This window comes from Pseudorca crassidens, chromosome 11, assembly GCF_039906515.1.
Source record: "Pseudorca crassidens isolate mPseCra1 chromosome 11, mPseCra1.hap1, whole genome shotgun sequence".
NCBI lineage: Eukaryota > Metazoa > Chordata > Mammalia > Artiodactyla > Delphinidae > Pseudorca > Pseudorca crassidens.
Window position 1 is genome coordinate 6,419,253 of NC_090306.1, and position 14,941 is coordinate 6,434,193.

General features: G+C 61.1%; 2 protein-coding genes across 9 annotated transcripts; both read left to right on the forward strand.

The window, feature by feature from the left end:
* Nucleotides 1–16: 16 nt before the first annotated feature.
* GPR162 (G protein-coupled receptor 162) lies at nt 17–3,858 on the forward strand. 2 transcript variants are annotated; one of them, XM_067695586.1, is made up of 5 exons: nt 17–155; nt 460–1,157; nt 1,869–2,058; nt 2,652–2,809; nt 3,113–3,858. In XM_067695586.1, exons 2-5 carry the CDS (start codon nt 474–476, stop codon nt 3,656–3,658), a joined length of 1,578 nt encoding a protein of 525 aa, XP_067551687.1. In that variant the 5' UTR covers nt 17–155; nt 460–473; the 3' UTR covers nt 3,659–3,858. The 2 variants fall into 2 exon arrangements, with proteins under 2 accessions (XP_067551687.1, XP_067551686.1); XM_067695585.1 differs by lacking the exon at nt 17–155 and having other exon boundaries at nt 291–1,157.
* Nucleotides 3,859–4,641: 783 nt separating this feature from the next.
* Nucleotides 4,642–14,919, forward strand: P3H3 (prolyl 3-hydroxylase 3). 7 transcript variants are annotated; one of them, XR_010932223.1, is made up of 15 exons: nt 4,642–5,273; nt 6,243–6,395; nt 6,744–6,948; nt 7,092–7,223; nt 7,697–7,833; nt 8,188–8,277; nt 9,315–9,367; nt 9,487–9,554; nt 9,667–9,791; nt 12,366–12,467; nt 12,743–12,893; nt 13,118–13,235; nt 13,312–13,387; nt 14,059–14,261; nt 14,403–14,540. XR_010932223.1 is itself a non-coding variant. In XM_067695581.1 (15 exons), exons 1-15 carry the CDS (start codon nt 4,788–4,790, stop codon nt 14,556–14,558), a joined length of 2,193 nt encoding a protein of 730 aa, XP_067551682.1. In that variant the 5' UTR covers nt 4,642–4,787; the 3' UTR covers nt 14,559–14,919. The 7 variants fall into 7 exon arrangements, 5 of the variants coding, with proteins under 5 accessions (XP_067551682.1, XP_067551684.1, XP_067551683.1 ...); XR_010932224.1 differs by having other exon boundaries at nt 14,083–14,261; XM_067695581.1 differs by having other exon boundaries at nt 14,121–14,261; nt 14,403–14,919.
* Nucleotides 14,920–14,941: the final 22 nt, after the last annotated feature.

Here is a 14,941-nt window from a genome sequence, read left to right on the forward strand (position 1 = left end):
CGGTCATCTTGCCTCCCCCAGCAACTACAGGGATACTTCTGGAAGGGTTCCACCCAGCATGGAGGCGGAGGACCACCTCTGCTGACCCTCCGTCTCCTCCCCTGCCCTCCACACCTGACCTTAGCTGGGTCAGCCGTGCAATGCTGAGCACTAGGGTAGGCCTAGGGGCGGCCTGCCTCACTCCAGGGCAAGGACTGTGGGCATCATGGGGGTGCGTGTGAGTGGGGCTCCTGGGTGAGACCTAGCCCCCACCCCCAAGAGCTCAAGGGGGGTGGGGGGACCGACGAAGGATGGCTCGGGGTGGGGCGGGGGCAGAGGAGGCCTCCCTCCGCTCAAACGCGTTGTCCTGGCTGGCCTGCGGGCTCCTGGCACTGCTGGCCAACGCCTGGATCATCCTCAGCATCTCGGCCAAGCAGCAGAAGCACAAGCCGCTGGAGCTGCTGCTCTGCTTCCTGGCAGGCACGCACATCCTCATGGCGGCCGTGCCCCTCACCACCTTCGCTGTGGTGCAGCTCCGGCGCCAGGCCTCCTCCGACTATGACTGGAACGAAAGCATCTGCAAGGTCTTTGTGTCCACCTACTACACGCTGGCCCTGGCCACCTGCTTCACCGTCGCCTCGCTCTCCTACCACCGCATGTGGATGGTGCGCTGGCCCGTCAACTACCGCCTCAGCAACGCCAAGAAGCAGGCGCTGCACGCCGTCGTGGGCATCTGGATGGTCAGCTTCATCCTCTCCACGCTGCCCTCCATCGGCTGGCACAACAACGGCGAGCGCTACTACGCCCGCGGCTGCCAGTTCATCGTCTCCAAGATTGGCCTCGGCTTTGGCGTCTGCTTCAGCCTCTTGCTACTTGGGGGCATCGTCATGGGGCTGGTCTGTGTGGCCATCACCTTCTACCAGACGCTGTGGGCCCGGCCCCGGAGGGCTCAACAGGCCCGGAGAGCGGGGGCTGGGGGCGGGGGCAAGGGGGGTGGGCCAGGGGGGTTGGGCACCCGGCCAGCCTTTGAGGTGCCGGCCATTGTGGTGGAGGATGCCCGAGGGAAGCGGCGGTCCTCGCTGGATGGGTCCGAGTCGGCCAAGACATCCCTGCAGGTCACCAACTTGGTCAGCGCCATCGTCTTTCTCTATGACTCACTCACAGGGGTGCCCATCTTGGTGAGATTGGGACTCCCCCCACCTGCTCTCTCCAATACCCAGACCCCAGCATGATCACCTGACCTCTAACTCCATCATCCTTCTTCCTCTCCTCTACCCAGCCCCACTTGTGAACCCCCATCTCTATCATCCATCTCCTAGTTCCCACTAGCCCAGCTCCGTAGCCTGTTCGCCAGTGACCAGTACTCAACTCCATCCATCCTTCCGTCCCACTCCCTGTCCTCTGGCTCCATCATCTATCCTGCAGCTCCACTATTCAGCCCCCAAGACCCATCACCCAGCTGCTAAGCTCCACACTCCACTCCCGAGCTCCCTCTGGATACAACAGGGTCTTGAGCACCCCTGGGTGGCAACCCCAGAGAGCTCACCACCCCCCTCCCCCGCCCCCAGCTTTCTGCATCCCCATCTAGTCCCTCTTTCTGAATTTCAGTCTGTCTTCAAGTTTACTGTACGGCGTCTGCTCCTCTCCCTCTGCACCCCTGGGCTTTCTCTCCAGTACTCTGTCCTGATCTTCCTCTGAGGCAATCCCTTCCCCTCTGTTCAGCCTTCTTCACCGCCAGCTTTGCCTCTGTCCCGATCCTACGAGATCCGGACCATCCGCTCCTGACTTCTTGCCCCGCCCTCGGCTGCACTAGGATGTCGGATCTGGGGTCGAGTGGGCCCCCTCGGCTCTGGGCCCTGACCCGGGGCCACTCTCCATCCTCCTGCCAGGTGGTGAGCTTCTTCTCCCTGAAGTCGGACTCGGCTCCCCCCTGGATGGTGCTGGCCGTGCTGTGGTGCTCCATGGCACAGACGCTGCTGCTGCCTTCCTTCATCTGGTCCTGCGAGCGCTACCGCGCCGACGTGCGCACGGTGTGGGAGCAGTGCGTGGCTATCATGTCCGAGGAGGATGGCGACGACGGTCAGAGGAGGGGCTGGGCTTTCGCTTTCCTAGGCGTCGGCTCCCTTTCCTGCCCTTTTCTACCAGCCCTTTTTCTTGTGGGGACGGGCTGCCCTGGAGTGCCCCCTGCTGGACAGAACCTGCAGCGCCCCTGGGTTGACTCGTGGCTCCCCTCTCCCCAATCATCACCCCGATGCACACCCACTGCTTCCTCCTCTCGGTGTCTGTTCCCCCTCGAAGGCCACACTAGCCAGCTCTGCCTCCGCCGAGCCTAAGAAACAGTCCAGAGAACTAACACAACCATAAAGGAAGGCTGTGGAACCAAGGGAAAGCTAAGCTTCCTGAGAGAGACTCCCCAGCTACAGGGACAGCTCCTGGCGTGGGATTGGGGGGCCAGGGGTAACTGTTTCAGATAAGTGTGTCTATATGTATGAATCACTAGGGATTCCGCACCGAATGGAACAGACGTTGGCCGCTCTTGTTTTCCTCTTGGAGCTTACAGACTAATGGAAACAGGATTCTCTGGGGAGCTTATAAGGGGGTGGGAGCTTTTAAAGGGGGTGGGGAAGTGGGTGTTCCCTGCCTGTAACCACTCTGCCCCTTTTTTCTCCTAGATGGGGGCTGCGATGATTATGCAGATGGCCGAGTGTGCAAAGTTCGCTTTGATGCCAATGGGGCCACAGGACCAGGGGGTAGGGACCCTACCCAAGTGAAGCTGCTGCCTGGAAGGCACACGCTCTTTCCCCCTCTTGAGAGGGTCCACTACTTACAGGTATGGGACTAGGCAGTACACCTCCTATTCTGGGTATCCCCTCACTACTTTTCTCCAGTCTCTGTTATCCATCCCGACCCCCGATTCCCTAGCCCCAGCCTGCAGGGCACATGAGGAGTAGGTGAAAGGAAGGCATGGCAAGGGAGGCTCCCCTTCAGACCGCTCAGAACCAGGTTTGCCCATCAGAGGATGTTTTGCAGAAGTGTAAGGGGTGGAACCATCTTGCAGAGTCCCCACTTTGGTTCCTGCCTCTACCCCCTTTGTCCCGGCAGCACCCCTGGGTCTACTTGCTCCTCTCCCCAGGTCCCTCTGTCCCGCCGTCTGTCCCACGATGAGATCAACATCTTCTCTACTCCTCGGGCACCTGGCTCTTTCCTGCACAAGTGGTCATCCTCTGATGACATCCGGGTCCTCCCAGCCCAGAGCCGGGCCCTAGGGGGCCCTCCTGAGTACCTGGGACCGAGACAAAGGCTGGAGGAGGAGGAGGAGGAGGCTGAAGGCGGGGGGCTGGCCAGCCTTCGCCAATTCCTGGAGGGCGGGGTTCTGGGGTCAGGTGGGGGACCCCCACGGGGTCCAGGCTTCTTCCGAGAGGAGATCACCACCTTCATTGACGAGACACCTCTGCCTTCTCCGACGGCCTCGCCGGGGCCCTCTCCTCGCCGGCCCAGGCCGCTGGGAGTCTCACCCCGCCGACTCTCCCTTGGGTCCCCTGATAGCAGAGTCGTTGGACTTCCTTTGGGGCTAAGTGCAGGGCGACGCTGCTCCCTGACAGGAGGTGAGGGGAGTGCAAGAGCTTGGGGAGGATCTTGGGACCCAGGTAACCCCATCTTCTCCCAGCTGACCCTGTGAGCCCAGGTGGGCCTGCTGGACTCGGGGGTGGGGGGGCCTGGGTGCGTAATGCCTCGTTCTGTCCCTGACCCTGAGGCAGCTGCCTCCAGACTCTGGGGAGATGGAACCCCTGCTGTCTCCCATCCAAGTGACCAGATGCCTGACTCACCTTCCATCATCCCTAGCAAAATGTATTAAAGTCTGAAGTGTCACCATGGAAACCTGTGTGTCCAATGTGCTGTGGTGGCAAAGGGGATGGTCAGAGGCTCGGGGGCTGGAATGGCTCATAGAAGACAAACTGAAGCAGGCACACTGGACAGAGGCACAGAAATATACACGGAGAAAGACAAACATGCAGACATTCACAGAGACGGCCTTCTGAGAGCACCTCGGGCTGGGCTGGGCTGGGCTGGGCTGGGCGGGAGGGCGGTGTGGAGGGGGGAGGACATAGGGAGACACTTGAGTTAGCTGGTTTGGGGTCTGAAGGATCTTCGTTGAGATCTGTGGAGGTGGTTTTAGAGGATGTCTCTATCTCCCATGCCTCAGCGCTCCTCCTTTTCCCAAATCTGTATGTGCGGACTTTCTGGGCAGGAAAGGATTTGAGCAGACCTGGTGTCACAGACCTGGGGTTTACCCCCCTCCCTGCTGCATTTGAAAGTTCTTTGTCCAAAAGCGCGTGTGTGCGGGTTTGTGGGAGGCATCCACGCTCCTTTTCCTGGACCCCAAGAGTGGAGGAGAACGCAGCCGCAGTAGCTCTTCCCACCCGCTGGGCCTCGGCGTCTGGAGTCCGGGGTCCTACGAGGCTCCTCAGGCTGTCTTCAGAGCACCAGGCCTGCTCCACTGCCGGCCGTCTGCCCTGCTCTCCCCGCGGTCTGTTTCTTGGTCCACACCACCCCGCTGGTACTAAAGCCCGCGTTCTCCACCTTCTGCCAGGCGTCCTCTGACTCCCGGCTGGCTCTCACCCCGGCCTCTCCCAGGGCTGGGGCTCGGCCCCATCAGCTCCCGTCGGCACCGCTCATTCCTCCTCTCTTCCTCTCCTCCCTCCTCTCTATCTCGCCTTCCTTTCCCCTCCCTCTTCCTTCCCCGTTTCCTCCCTCTTCCTCGCGGCTCCCGCAGTTCCCTCCTGCAGCCGGCCGGCGGCTCTCGCACGATGTTCCGGCTCCTCCAGTGGCTGCCGCTCTTGCTGCTGCTGCCTCCCCCGGGGTCCCCCGAGCCCCCCGGCCTGGCCCCGCTGTCCGCGGGGGCGCCCCCCCAGGCCCCCGACTTGCTCTACGCCGACGGGCTACGCGCCTACGCGGCGGGGGCCTGGGCGCCGGCGGTGGCTCTGCTGCGGGAGGCGCTGCGGAGCCGGGCGGCGCTGGGCCGCGCGCGGCTGGACTGCGGGGCGCGCTGCGCGGCCGAGCCAGGGGCCGCACTCCCCGCCTCCCCGGGGCCCGACTCCGGGCCGGGAGCGGCGCGGGGTGCCTGGGAGCCGCTGCTCCTCCGCGCCGCGCTCCGGCGCGCCGAGTGCCTGACCCAGTGCGGGGCGCGGAGGCTGGGTCCGGGGGGCGCGGCGCGGCTCCGAGTGGGGAGCGCGCTCCAGGACGCCTTCCGCCGCCGGGAGCCCTACAACTACCTGCAGAGGGCCTACTACCAGGTGCGCGGCGGCCCGGACCCCGGGGGTCCTCCCCGGCCCCGCCGCTGTCCTCCTCCAGCTCCCGGGAGGGGCGGCGGGCCAGCGCCCGGACCCGGGTGGGGCTGTGTGGATAGGACCTCGTCTTTGGAGTCCGTCCTATCAAACCGCGACAAACACCCATCGAGGCCGCCGAGGGACAGCCTTGGGAGAGTGGGAGCGAAGTTGGAATGGGTGTCATGCGGCGGGGTGGAAGTAGGTCGGAGATGGAGGGCAGGGGCCTGGAGTTTTAGAAAGTCTTACTGAGACCTACGTGGAGTGACAGCCGCCTCTTCCCAGGAATGAAGGGGGAGGATTAGGGTTGAGATCCGCCGCTGGAGAGAGAGCATGGGGGCGGGAAAGGGGGTGAGTGTGAGCCTTCGCTTGGGGCAGGAGGGAGCTTCGGGAAAGAAAGAGGAGGAGCGGGCCAGGGCTGAGGGGCCCGGTGTCCCGGGGCAGGGGCAATGGACGCTGCGCGATACTGGTGCGGTCCTTGTTGCCTAATAATGCCTACGTGGCCGGGGAAGGGGGGCGCTGGTCACACACACCTCAGCTCAGGGTCCTAGAGCCCAGCGGCTTTTGCTGGTCGCTCGGGTCACCTCTACTTCCGCACCGCACTTAGCCATCACTTCCACTTCGTCTCTCCAGCGAGGTCCCTCTGCCCATACCCCACCCACTCCATCACTTCCACTTCGTCTCTCCAGCGAGGTCCCTCTGCCCATACCCCACCCATTCCAGTCTTCAGACCCCGCTTCCGCTTCCGTAGCTACCAGACTCCTGAGAGCCCCAACATACTGGGGGTCTGGAGGTTGGGTGGTGGGCAGTTCTCACCTACCGGTCTTCCAGAAGGCTCTGGGGCAGTGCCAGGTGTGTCTGGGGTGCGGAGGCTGGGGAGGAGGCAGAGTCTGACACCCCTACCCCAGGGCTGACTCCCTCATCTTCCCCACTTCTCAGCTGAAGAAGTTGGACCTGGCAGCAGCCGCAGCGCACACCTTCTTTGTGGCCAACCCGACGCACCTTCAGATGCGAGAGGACATGGCTAAGTACAGACGGATGTCCGGGGTTCGGCCCCAGAGCTTCCGGGACCTGGAGACGCCCCCATACTGGGTGAGACCCTCAGCACGACCCCTGTCCCGCCCCCAGTCTTTGACTGGCTGGATACACAGGCCTCGCCGGACTGTGCATTGTCCGCTGGGCATCAGGAAGTCTGGGTACCGTCCTCTGTGACCCTGATGGGAAGTCCCTCTCTGGGACTTAGTTTTCTTCCCGAGATTCACAAAGTCCCACGTTCTAACATTTGGATTCCGAGGCCCACCCTGTATTCCCCAAGGTGAACTGGGACCTGGAGTCCAGGCCCCAAGTGAGACCCACACCCCTCCCCTTCTTTCCCCCTCCCGATCTAGTCTGGCAACCCTTGCCCCAGGATTTCAGGTGACTGACCACTCCCCTCCCCAGCAGGCAGCCTATGACACCGGCCTGGAGCTGCTGGGGCACCAGGAAGCAGCATTGGCACTGCCCTGGCTGGAGGAGGCCCTGCAGGAGAGCCTGGCCCAGGTGGAGAGCTGCCGGGCCGGCTGCGAGGGGCCTGAGGAGCAGCAGAAGGCGGAAGAGGAGGCGGAGGGGACCGGGAGCTCAGGAGGCCTGTACGAGGCCATCGCAGGTGAGGAGCTGGGCAGAGGGGACCGGGAGCTCGGGAGGCCCGTACGAGGCCATCGCAGGTGAGGAGCTGACGCGCTGCGCGGGGCCTCACGGTGCCCAGGGAGGTGCGACGCAAGCTGAGCGGCGCACGTGTGTCCCCCGCAGGGCACTGGATAGGGGTCCTGCGGTGCCGGCAGCGCTGTGTGGGGGACACGGCCACACGTCCTGGTCGCAGCTTCCCTGTCCCAGACTTCCTTCCCAGCCAGCTGAGGCGGCTGCACGAGGCCCATGCTCAGGGTCAGTGGGGCAAGGGTGAGCCCTGGGGGTGGCTGAGGTTGGAAACGGGGAGAGTGAAGGTTTGTCTCTGATGGTATCCTGAGCCCTATCCCTCCCTCCCTCCGTCTCTCTCTGCATCTGTAGTTGGTCAGGGCTCCATGGGGACCACCACCTCAGGAGGACGCTTGCTCTCCTTTGGTGCCATGGTGGAAAGCTCGGAGATGGGTCACAGGACTCCTTCTGTCCTTGCTGTTTCTCACCTTCCTTTATTCTCTCCTCTCTTCCTCCCCTCTGAACTCTGCCCACACAGCTCAGGTATGCTCCAGTAAGCTTTGGAAAGAAGCAGTGGAAGAGCCTGTCTGCTGGGTGGGATGGGGCCCTGGGAGGCCACCTTCTCCGGCTCTGCCTCTGTCCCCCTGGCTTCTTGCCTCTGCCCAGGGGTCACAGCGGTGCCCGGTCTCTGGGTCCCGCCCCACGCTGTTCTCTGTCTCCAGTAGGGAATCTGTCCCAGGCTGTGGAAAATGTGCTGAGCGTTCTCCTCTTCTACCCGGAGGATGAGGCTGCCAGGAAGGCTCTGGACCAGTACCAGGCCCAGCTAGGAGAGCCGAGACCTGGCCTCGGGCCAAGAGAGGTAGCCCGAAATCAAACAGATATACTGGAGAAGTCACCTGGATCCCGCCCCCCATTCTGGCCAAAGGCGACCCCAAGTCCAGCATCTGCTCGGTCTCCACTCCCTGCCCCCCACTGCAGGCTCTACTTCTGAGTCCAAGCGCCAGCCCAGCCCTCTTCCATTAACCTCACCCCTGCCTGCCCCCACCTGGGCACAACACACACACACACTACCCCCAGTCTGAGCCCCGACACCCTGAAGCTGCTGAAGGAGGGGGGTTGAGCCGAGGGGCACAGCCAAGGTTAGGGAGCCTGTGGGCTCCCCTGCTCTCCTCCAGCCTTAACTTCCCTGTCCCCTGCTGTCCCCCTTCTCCAGGACATCCAGCGCTTCGTCCTTCGATCCCTGGGGGAGAAGAGACAGCTCTACTATGCCATGGAGCACCTGGGGGCCAGCTTCAAGGATCCCGTGAGTGACCCCACTGCTCCCCACCCGCCCCCAGGAGGGGGACAGCAGTAATGCCCTATGTGGGTGTGCCACATCCGTTCCCAACAGCGTTTCCCATTTCTCCATAACCCTTCGAGGGTTGGAGAGGACTCTGTGTCCCAGCGTCGCAGGAACAGAGGCGGGCGGCTTTGGGGTCATGCAGGCCTAAATGTTGGTCTCTCTGCCACGAGCAAGCTCTGGACCTTCACTTGCCTCGGCCTCGATTTCCTTACCTGTAAAATGGGAACATCCCACTTATCTCATAGCCGTTGAAGCCACGTCGCTTGCTCCGAAGTACCGAAAGCTCTGTTGCGGCTGCTTTCCTTACTCTTTGTTGTAGTTGTGGAGGGGACTAAAGGGCAGAGGTTATTCTCGCTAGTGGTACAGCATAAGGCAGGCTTCCTCAACCTTTTTGCCACTATTGCCATTTTGGACCAGATACTTCCTAACTGGGAGAAGGGGGCTGTCCAGGCAACGTAGGACCGTATAGGCCACCTTCCCTGTAGGCCGGCCTCTGCCCAGTAGGTGTCGCTAGCACTCCCTGAGTCATGACCATCAAAACTGTTTGCAGACATTGCAACGTCCCCTAACGGGCAAACCTCCCTGTTTAGAAACCGTTGGTTAAATCCCAACGCTGTCCCTTATCAGCTGTGTGGTCTTGGGCATGTTGCTTTACGTCTCTGTGTCTCAGAGTCCTCTCAACTGCAAAATGGGCACATTACTGCAACCTGTTTGATCAGACTGTTGTGAACTTTAAATGATAAATTCCACATCCACGTATAAAGCTCTTAGAATAGCGCCTGGCAAATGGTGCTACGTAAGTTGTTGTTGTTGTTATTATCATCCTTATTGCAGAGTTTGGCCCAGTGCCCGGGGCTCCCGACAGTGAGTCCAGGGCTTTCTCCACCTCCACCTTCCCCTCTGGAAGCAGGAGGACCTTAATGTGGTAGCTCAGGGTCTACCGTCAGGGATTCAGGGGTGGACTGGATGGGTGATGGTGCTTTTCCTGACTGTCCCAGGATCCCTGGACCCCAGCAGCTTTCATCCCTGAGGCCCTTAGAGAAAAACTCAGGTAGGAGGTGCCTTGTGGTGGGAGGGGCGTGGCCTGAGCTGGAAGGGGAGGGATGGGTCCTGGGGAAGATGGGTCTGGACTGGCCTGTGCATCCGCTGAGCGTGTCTCTCACCCCTGAGAGAGGATCGGGAGAAGACGCCGTGGGACCGTGAGCCTCCACAGCCGAAGCCCTTGACTCACTGGAAGGGTGAGTTCTTGGGACAGCAGGAGACAGGAGCCTGGAGGGGCTGGGGGCTGCCAGCTACCGCTGGGCCTGCTCTCAGGGGACCCTCAGCCCCGCCCCTGTCCCTCCCCGGCAGATGTCCTCCTCCTGGAGGGGGTAACCCTGACCCAGGACGCGAGGCAGCTGAATGGGTCGGAGCGAGCGGTGCTAGACGGGCTGCTCACCCCAGCCGAGTGCGGGGTGCTCCTGCAGCTGGCCAAGGTGAGAAGACCTGTGCGGGGGGCACTGCCGCTACTTGGGGACCCTCTGGCACAGCTCTCTGCCCGCTTGCTCTTGGCCTGCCCCCTGTCCTGCCCTCCCTGACTCTCCAGAGGGGACTGTGCTTGCCACTGCCTCCCCGCTGGGGACAAGTTGTTTTTCCTCTTAACTTAGCTGACATGGGCTGGTCATTTTACAGAAGGATTTTGTGAGAAACTGATAGGAAGAACAAAATACAAAGCATAAATGCATCAGAAAGGGTGAGTGCGCAGGTGAAGATTCCTTGGTTGGCCGAGAGCTCAGTTACTGGCTCGGCAGACATGCAGGCTGTTTCTCCATCATCGCATCCCCTCCTGGATTGGGTGAGATGGTCTGTATTCACCAGGTCGACTCTGCCGTTTTATGAAGCTTCAGTCTCACTCTGGGCTAGCGTTTCTTCGACACACGCTCTTTGAGACCCGCTGTATACTGGAAATGCCTAGGTTCCAGGGAGAGGTAGATGAACACAGACCGTGCGTTTGGGAGCTCAGTGTATAGAGAAGGAATCAGGCATGGAGCCATAATCAGAGTGCGTGGTGAGTTTGATGAAAGAAGTCTGTACAGGGTACTCCTCCACGGACTTCCCTGGCCGTCCAGTGGTTAAGACTCCAAACTTCCACTGCAGGGGGCATGGGTTCGATCCCTGGTCAGGGAGCTAGGATCCCGTGCCGGGATGCAAAGTCACGGAAGGCTTACCGGAGGGGCTGGCATTTGAGCTCAGTCTTAAGGATGAGTTAACCAAACAGAGAGGGAAGGAAAGTCAGGCTGCAAGGGAGAAGAACAAGGGGGGTCTGGGAACTGCAGTGGAGCACAGGAGTTAAGAACATGGGCCAGTCCCAGCAGGGATTACCTGTGTGACCTTGGGCAATGTATTTTAACATCTGTGAGCCTAGTTTCCTCTCTATGAAACGGGGCTAAATGCAGCGGTTATGTTGTAGGGTTGCTGTGGTGGCTGTGAGGATTAAATGAGTTAGTACGTGGTAAAGCTCTTGGAAGAATGTGGAAATAGCATGATCTATCGCTATTAACGTCAGGCCGTATGTTATCCAGATGCGGTGTAGGGGTGGAGGCCCAGGAGAGATGGGGAAGGGCCTCTGTACCCTACCAAGGAGTTTGGACTTTATTTGTGGACGGCTTACTGGAGGATTTAAGGAGGGGTGGACTCTTGTCTTCCTGCAGAACCTCCAAGGGCAGGGTCTGGAGCCCTCATCCTGTAGGGAGCTCCCTCTAGTGGCAGTGTGGAGAATGCAGCGGGAGAGGGAAGTGAGCGGGAGCCTCTGGGATGATTGCAAGAGGGCCGCCGCCCTAGGTTAGGTTCTCATTTCAAGGGAATGAAGATGGGGACAGATGAGAAATATTTAGAAAATCAAAGAGAAAGAATTTGAGGACTAATTCTATGTGGAAGATGAAGAAAGAATGGAGTCAAGGATAACTCCCAAGTATCAGACCTTTCTGTTCCTTGATTACACGAAACTCATTCTGGCCCCAGGACCTTTGCATTTGCTATTTCTGCTGCCTGGAACATTTTTTCTCTCAGCTATTCCTTCATATCATTTGGTTTCAATGTAGGTGTCACCTCATCACCTAGCTGTCCCCTGATCCCTGCCGGGTCACTCTCGGGGTTGTATCCCTGCTTTAATTTTCCATGTAACACTTAACACCACCTGAATTGATCTGGTTTGTTTGTTTATTATCTCAAAATATAAACCCTGCTGGAGCTTTTCATGTTCACAGCTGAGTCCGCAGTGCCTAGAACAGTGCCTGGCACGTAGTAGGTGCTCAGTGCCTACTGAATGAATGAATGAATAAAAGAATAGAGTGTTAGATGGCTTGAGTGGCCAGGTAGCCTCTATATAAACCTCTCAGAGATGAGGCTTAAATACGGGGTAATTAGATAGTGGTACCTTGAGTTTCAAAAAGCAGACAGAATAGAAAAAAAGAAAGAAAAAGCAGAGAGTAGGTATCAGGAAAGGGACACTCAGATACTAGGAGACCCCCAGTTGATAAGAGTCATGTAGGCAGTTGGGTAACTGGGACTTAGCATCAAGGGTACTCAAGTTCTCCAAGAGCATGTAAGGTGAGAAGGGATGGAAGAGAGACACCTTTGCTGTTGCCACGTCCCTACCTCGAGTCAGCCAGGACCTGTCCCGACTGTCGAACCTCCTGCCAGCGTCCTTTTCCAGAGCAACTCCCCTATTCTCGGCTCATCGGGATGAGTGATCAAGCCCCTTCTGCCCCCTTCCCCAGGTGTCCTTACCTCGCAGGGCCCCTTCCCCACTGTAGGAAGCTCTCCAGAGTTCTGTGCACAGTCCCTTCCGTGAGTGGGGTTCCAGATCTTTACCAGGAGTGACAACACAGACGCGGAGACAGTCGTTCTCTGGGAAAGGGCAGCAGCTCAGAGAACTCCGGGAGCTTCTAGCCTCTTCCAGGGAGTTGGGAGGGTTGGAGGGAAGGCCATGTGGCCCTGTGGGCAGTGAGGTGGGCGATAGCCCGGGGCCGGGGAGGGTGACTCCCCCAGCCAACCCCCTCCCTGCTTAGGACGCGGCTGAGTCTGGAGCCAGGTCTGGCTATCAGGGCCGCCGCTCCCCACACACTCCCCACGAACGCTTCGAGGGGCTCACGGTGCTCAAGGCCGCCCAGGTGAGAGGAGGCCCCCAGGCCCTGGCCTGATGCCAGAACTGGAGAAGAGGGCCGGGCATCTCCTGTGGAGGGTTCTTCCGGGACCGAGAGTAGCCGAGTCCTCGGCCCAGGGTTGAGGAGGGACTTCCAGACCGAGGGGCCCGGGTTGCCGTCATGGAGCAGTTGGGCGGATGGGCGCCCCCAAACCGTGGGTGGAGGGCAGTGGAAGTGGGGCAGGGGCAGGGGCCACCCTTCCAGTGCCTCCCCCTTCCTGGCCCTTCCTTCTCTGCTGGCAGCTGGCCCGGGCTGGGGTTGTGGGCAGTCAGGGCGCCCAGCTGCTTCTGGAGGTGAGCGAGCGCGTGCGGAGCCTGACACAGGCCTACTTCTCCCCGGACCGGCCCCTGCACCTCTCCTTCACCCACCTGGTGTGTCGTAGTGCCATAGAAGGTAACCGCCAGGGACCCTGCCGCTCCGCCCCAGCCTCGGGGCCCCTCGGGGCCGGTGCACCGCACACCTTCCGCAGCCCCAGCCACGTGCATCCCAGTCTTCACTGCACGAGGACTGACTCCCCTGCCCAGGCCGGGCCCGGCTGTGACCCCGGAGCTGCAGGGTGGGTGTCGGTGGGCGGGCACCGGGCAGCGGGGCGCCCACCAGGCCCCTTCGCTTCCCAGGAGAGCAGGCACAGCGCATGGACCTGAGCCACCCGGTGCATGCAGACAACTGCGTCCTGGACCCTGACACCGGGGAGTGCTGGCGGGAGCCCCCAGCCTACACCTACCGAGACTACAGGTGGGCGGCCCTCCAGGGGTCAGGCAGGGGGGCCTGGGCGGGGGTCTCACCACCTCCTGTCTTCCTCCCTCCCCAGCGGACTCCTCTACCTCAATGATGACTTCCAGGGTGGGCACCTGTTCTTCACAGAGCCCAACGCCCTCACCGTCACGGTAAATGGGGGCTGGGGTGGGGGACAGGGAGCCCAGCTGTGGGCTCAGGACTCAAAACAGAAGGTTCCCAGAGGCAAATGCAGGGAAGTGGCTGGGGCCGCCTTAGCCCTCTCCTTCCCTGGCCTCCCCAGCGCCTCCCACCACTTGTGTGTTCAGGGGCTCTCCGAGCCCCTCCCAGGAGACCTCCAAGGGGCCCCTCCAGGCCCTCCTAAAGGAGGGCGGGTGAAGCACAGGACCCCAAGCCCCTATTCCAGGTACAAGTTGGGGGCTAGGATCAGTGGAAGAGCAGAGCAGTGCTTCTTCATTGTGTATTGCTCTGCCTTGTCCAATTACTTCCTTCTCTGCTCACCACCGGTAACCCAAGCTCTCTTTGGGGTGGAAAAGTGTCCTCAAGATCCTTATGCCCAGAACCCGGAGTCTGGTGCTGCGCTCGTGCCTTCAGGTGGCTTCACACCTGGTACAAAGAGTTGGCCAGGAAAAGTGAGGGCACTGGGGCGGATGGAGGTCCCTTCTCCCTTTGGCTCCAACTCCTCTAGCCTCAATCTGGCACTTGGGCTCCCCAAGTGGAGGCCCATTTCCCACTTGCCCCCAGACAGCCCCTGAATTATGGAGGGGAAGTGGTGGGCAAGAGAGCTGCCTTCTCTGGGCCCCCTACCCCCGTCCTACTCCAGGGACTCAGGGCCAGGTTTTCCGAGGGCCCCTCCCTGGAGCTGCATCCGCCATGGCCCGCCAGGCGCAGGTCCGTCCTCGCTGCGGACGCCTCGTGGCCTTCAGCTCCGGCGTGGAGAATCCCCACGGCGTGTGGGCCGTGACGCGAGGGCGGCGCTGCAGCCTGGCGCTGTGGCACACGTGGGCCCCTGAGCACGGGGAGCAGGTGAGGAGCGAGCGGGAGTAGCCGTGTGAGGGGCGGGCAGGCTGACGGGTAAGGCGCAGGGGCTGAGCCGAGCCAGGGAGGGGCCTTGGGGCAGGGTGGATGCAGGAGATCAGGCCAGACCCTCCTCTCCACGCCTCCCAGGAGTGGACAGAAGCCAAAGAGCTACTGCAGGAGCCAGAGAAGGAGGAGGGAGAAGGAATGCCCAGCAGAGACCCCGCCCCAGAACCCCCCAGCCACAGGCTTCAGCGGGTCCAGGACAAGGCTGGGAAGCCGCCTCGGGTCCGAGAGGAGCTGTGAGGGGCTGAGCCAGCTCCTTGGGGATGTGGCCTCTTGACTTGTGGGGGGTCTGCCTTGATGCCAAGACCCCCGAGAAGTCCCCATGTGACAGGAGCAGAACAGCGAGCTCTCCATCCCTGCGCGCCCGCCAGCCTGGGGATCACAAGGGCCATGCAGCCCTGGACTCAGAGGACACTGCACAGACTAGCCTGGGCCCAGCTGACGGACCTGCAGCCCTAGGACAGACAGAAGACGCGATGCTGCCGCCGTGGAGAGAAACGGCAGGGGGTAGGGCCCGACTGCTTTAAATGAGGAGAACGAGAGGGAGGGTCACCCCACTGCCCGCTCCCCGCCCGTCAATAAAGAGCCTGAAGATCCCTGAGCCGGGGCCCAGTCAAGTGTGT

Excerpts from the sequence above, each read along its gene's own strand:
- GPR162 (XM_067695585.1), top strand. The coding sequence starts at position 291 with ATGGCTCGGGGTGGGGCGGGGGCAGAGGAGGCCTCCCTCCGCTCAAAC. Across the intron at positions 1,158-1,868 it reads TCACAGGGGTGCCCATCTTG|GTGGTGAGCTTCTTCTCCCT; the intron begins GTGAGATTGGGA and ends TCCTCCTGCCAG. Across the intron at positions 2,810-3,112 it reads AGAGGGTCCACTACTTACAG|GTCCCTCTGTCCCGCCGTCT; the intron begins GTATGGGACTAG and ends TCCTCTCCCCAG.
- P3H3 (XM_067695580.1), top strand. The coding sequence starts at position 4,788 with ATGTTCCGGCTCCTCCAGTGGCTGCCGCTCTTGCTGCTGCTGCCTCCC. Across the intron at positions 5,274-6,242 it reads TGCAGAGGGCCTACTACCAG|CTGAAGAAGTTGGACCTGGC; the intron begins GTGCGCGGCGGC and ends CCCACTTCTCAG. Across the intron at positions 9,368-9,486 it reads GCCCTTAGAGAAAAACTCAG|AGAGGATCGGGAGAAGACGC; the intron begins GTAGGAGGTGCC and ends CTCACCCCTGAG.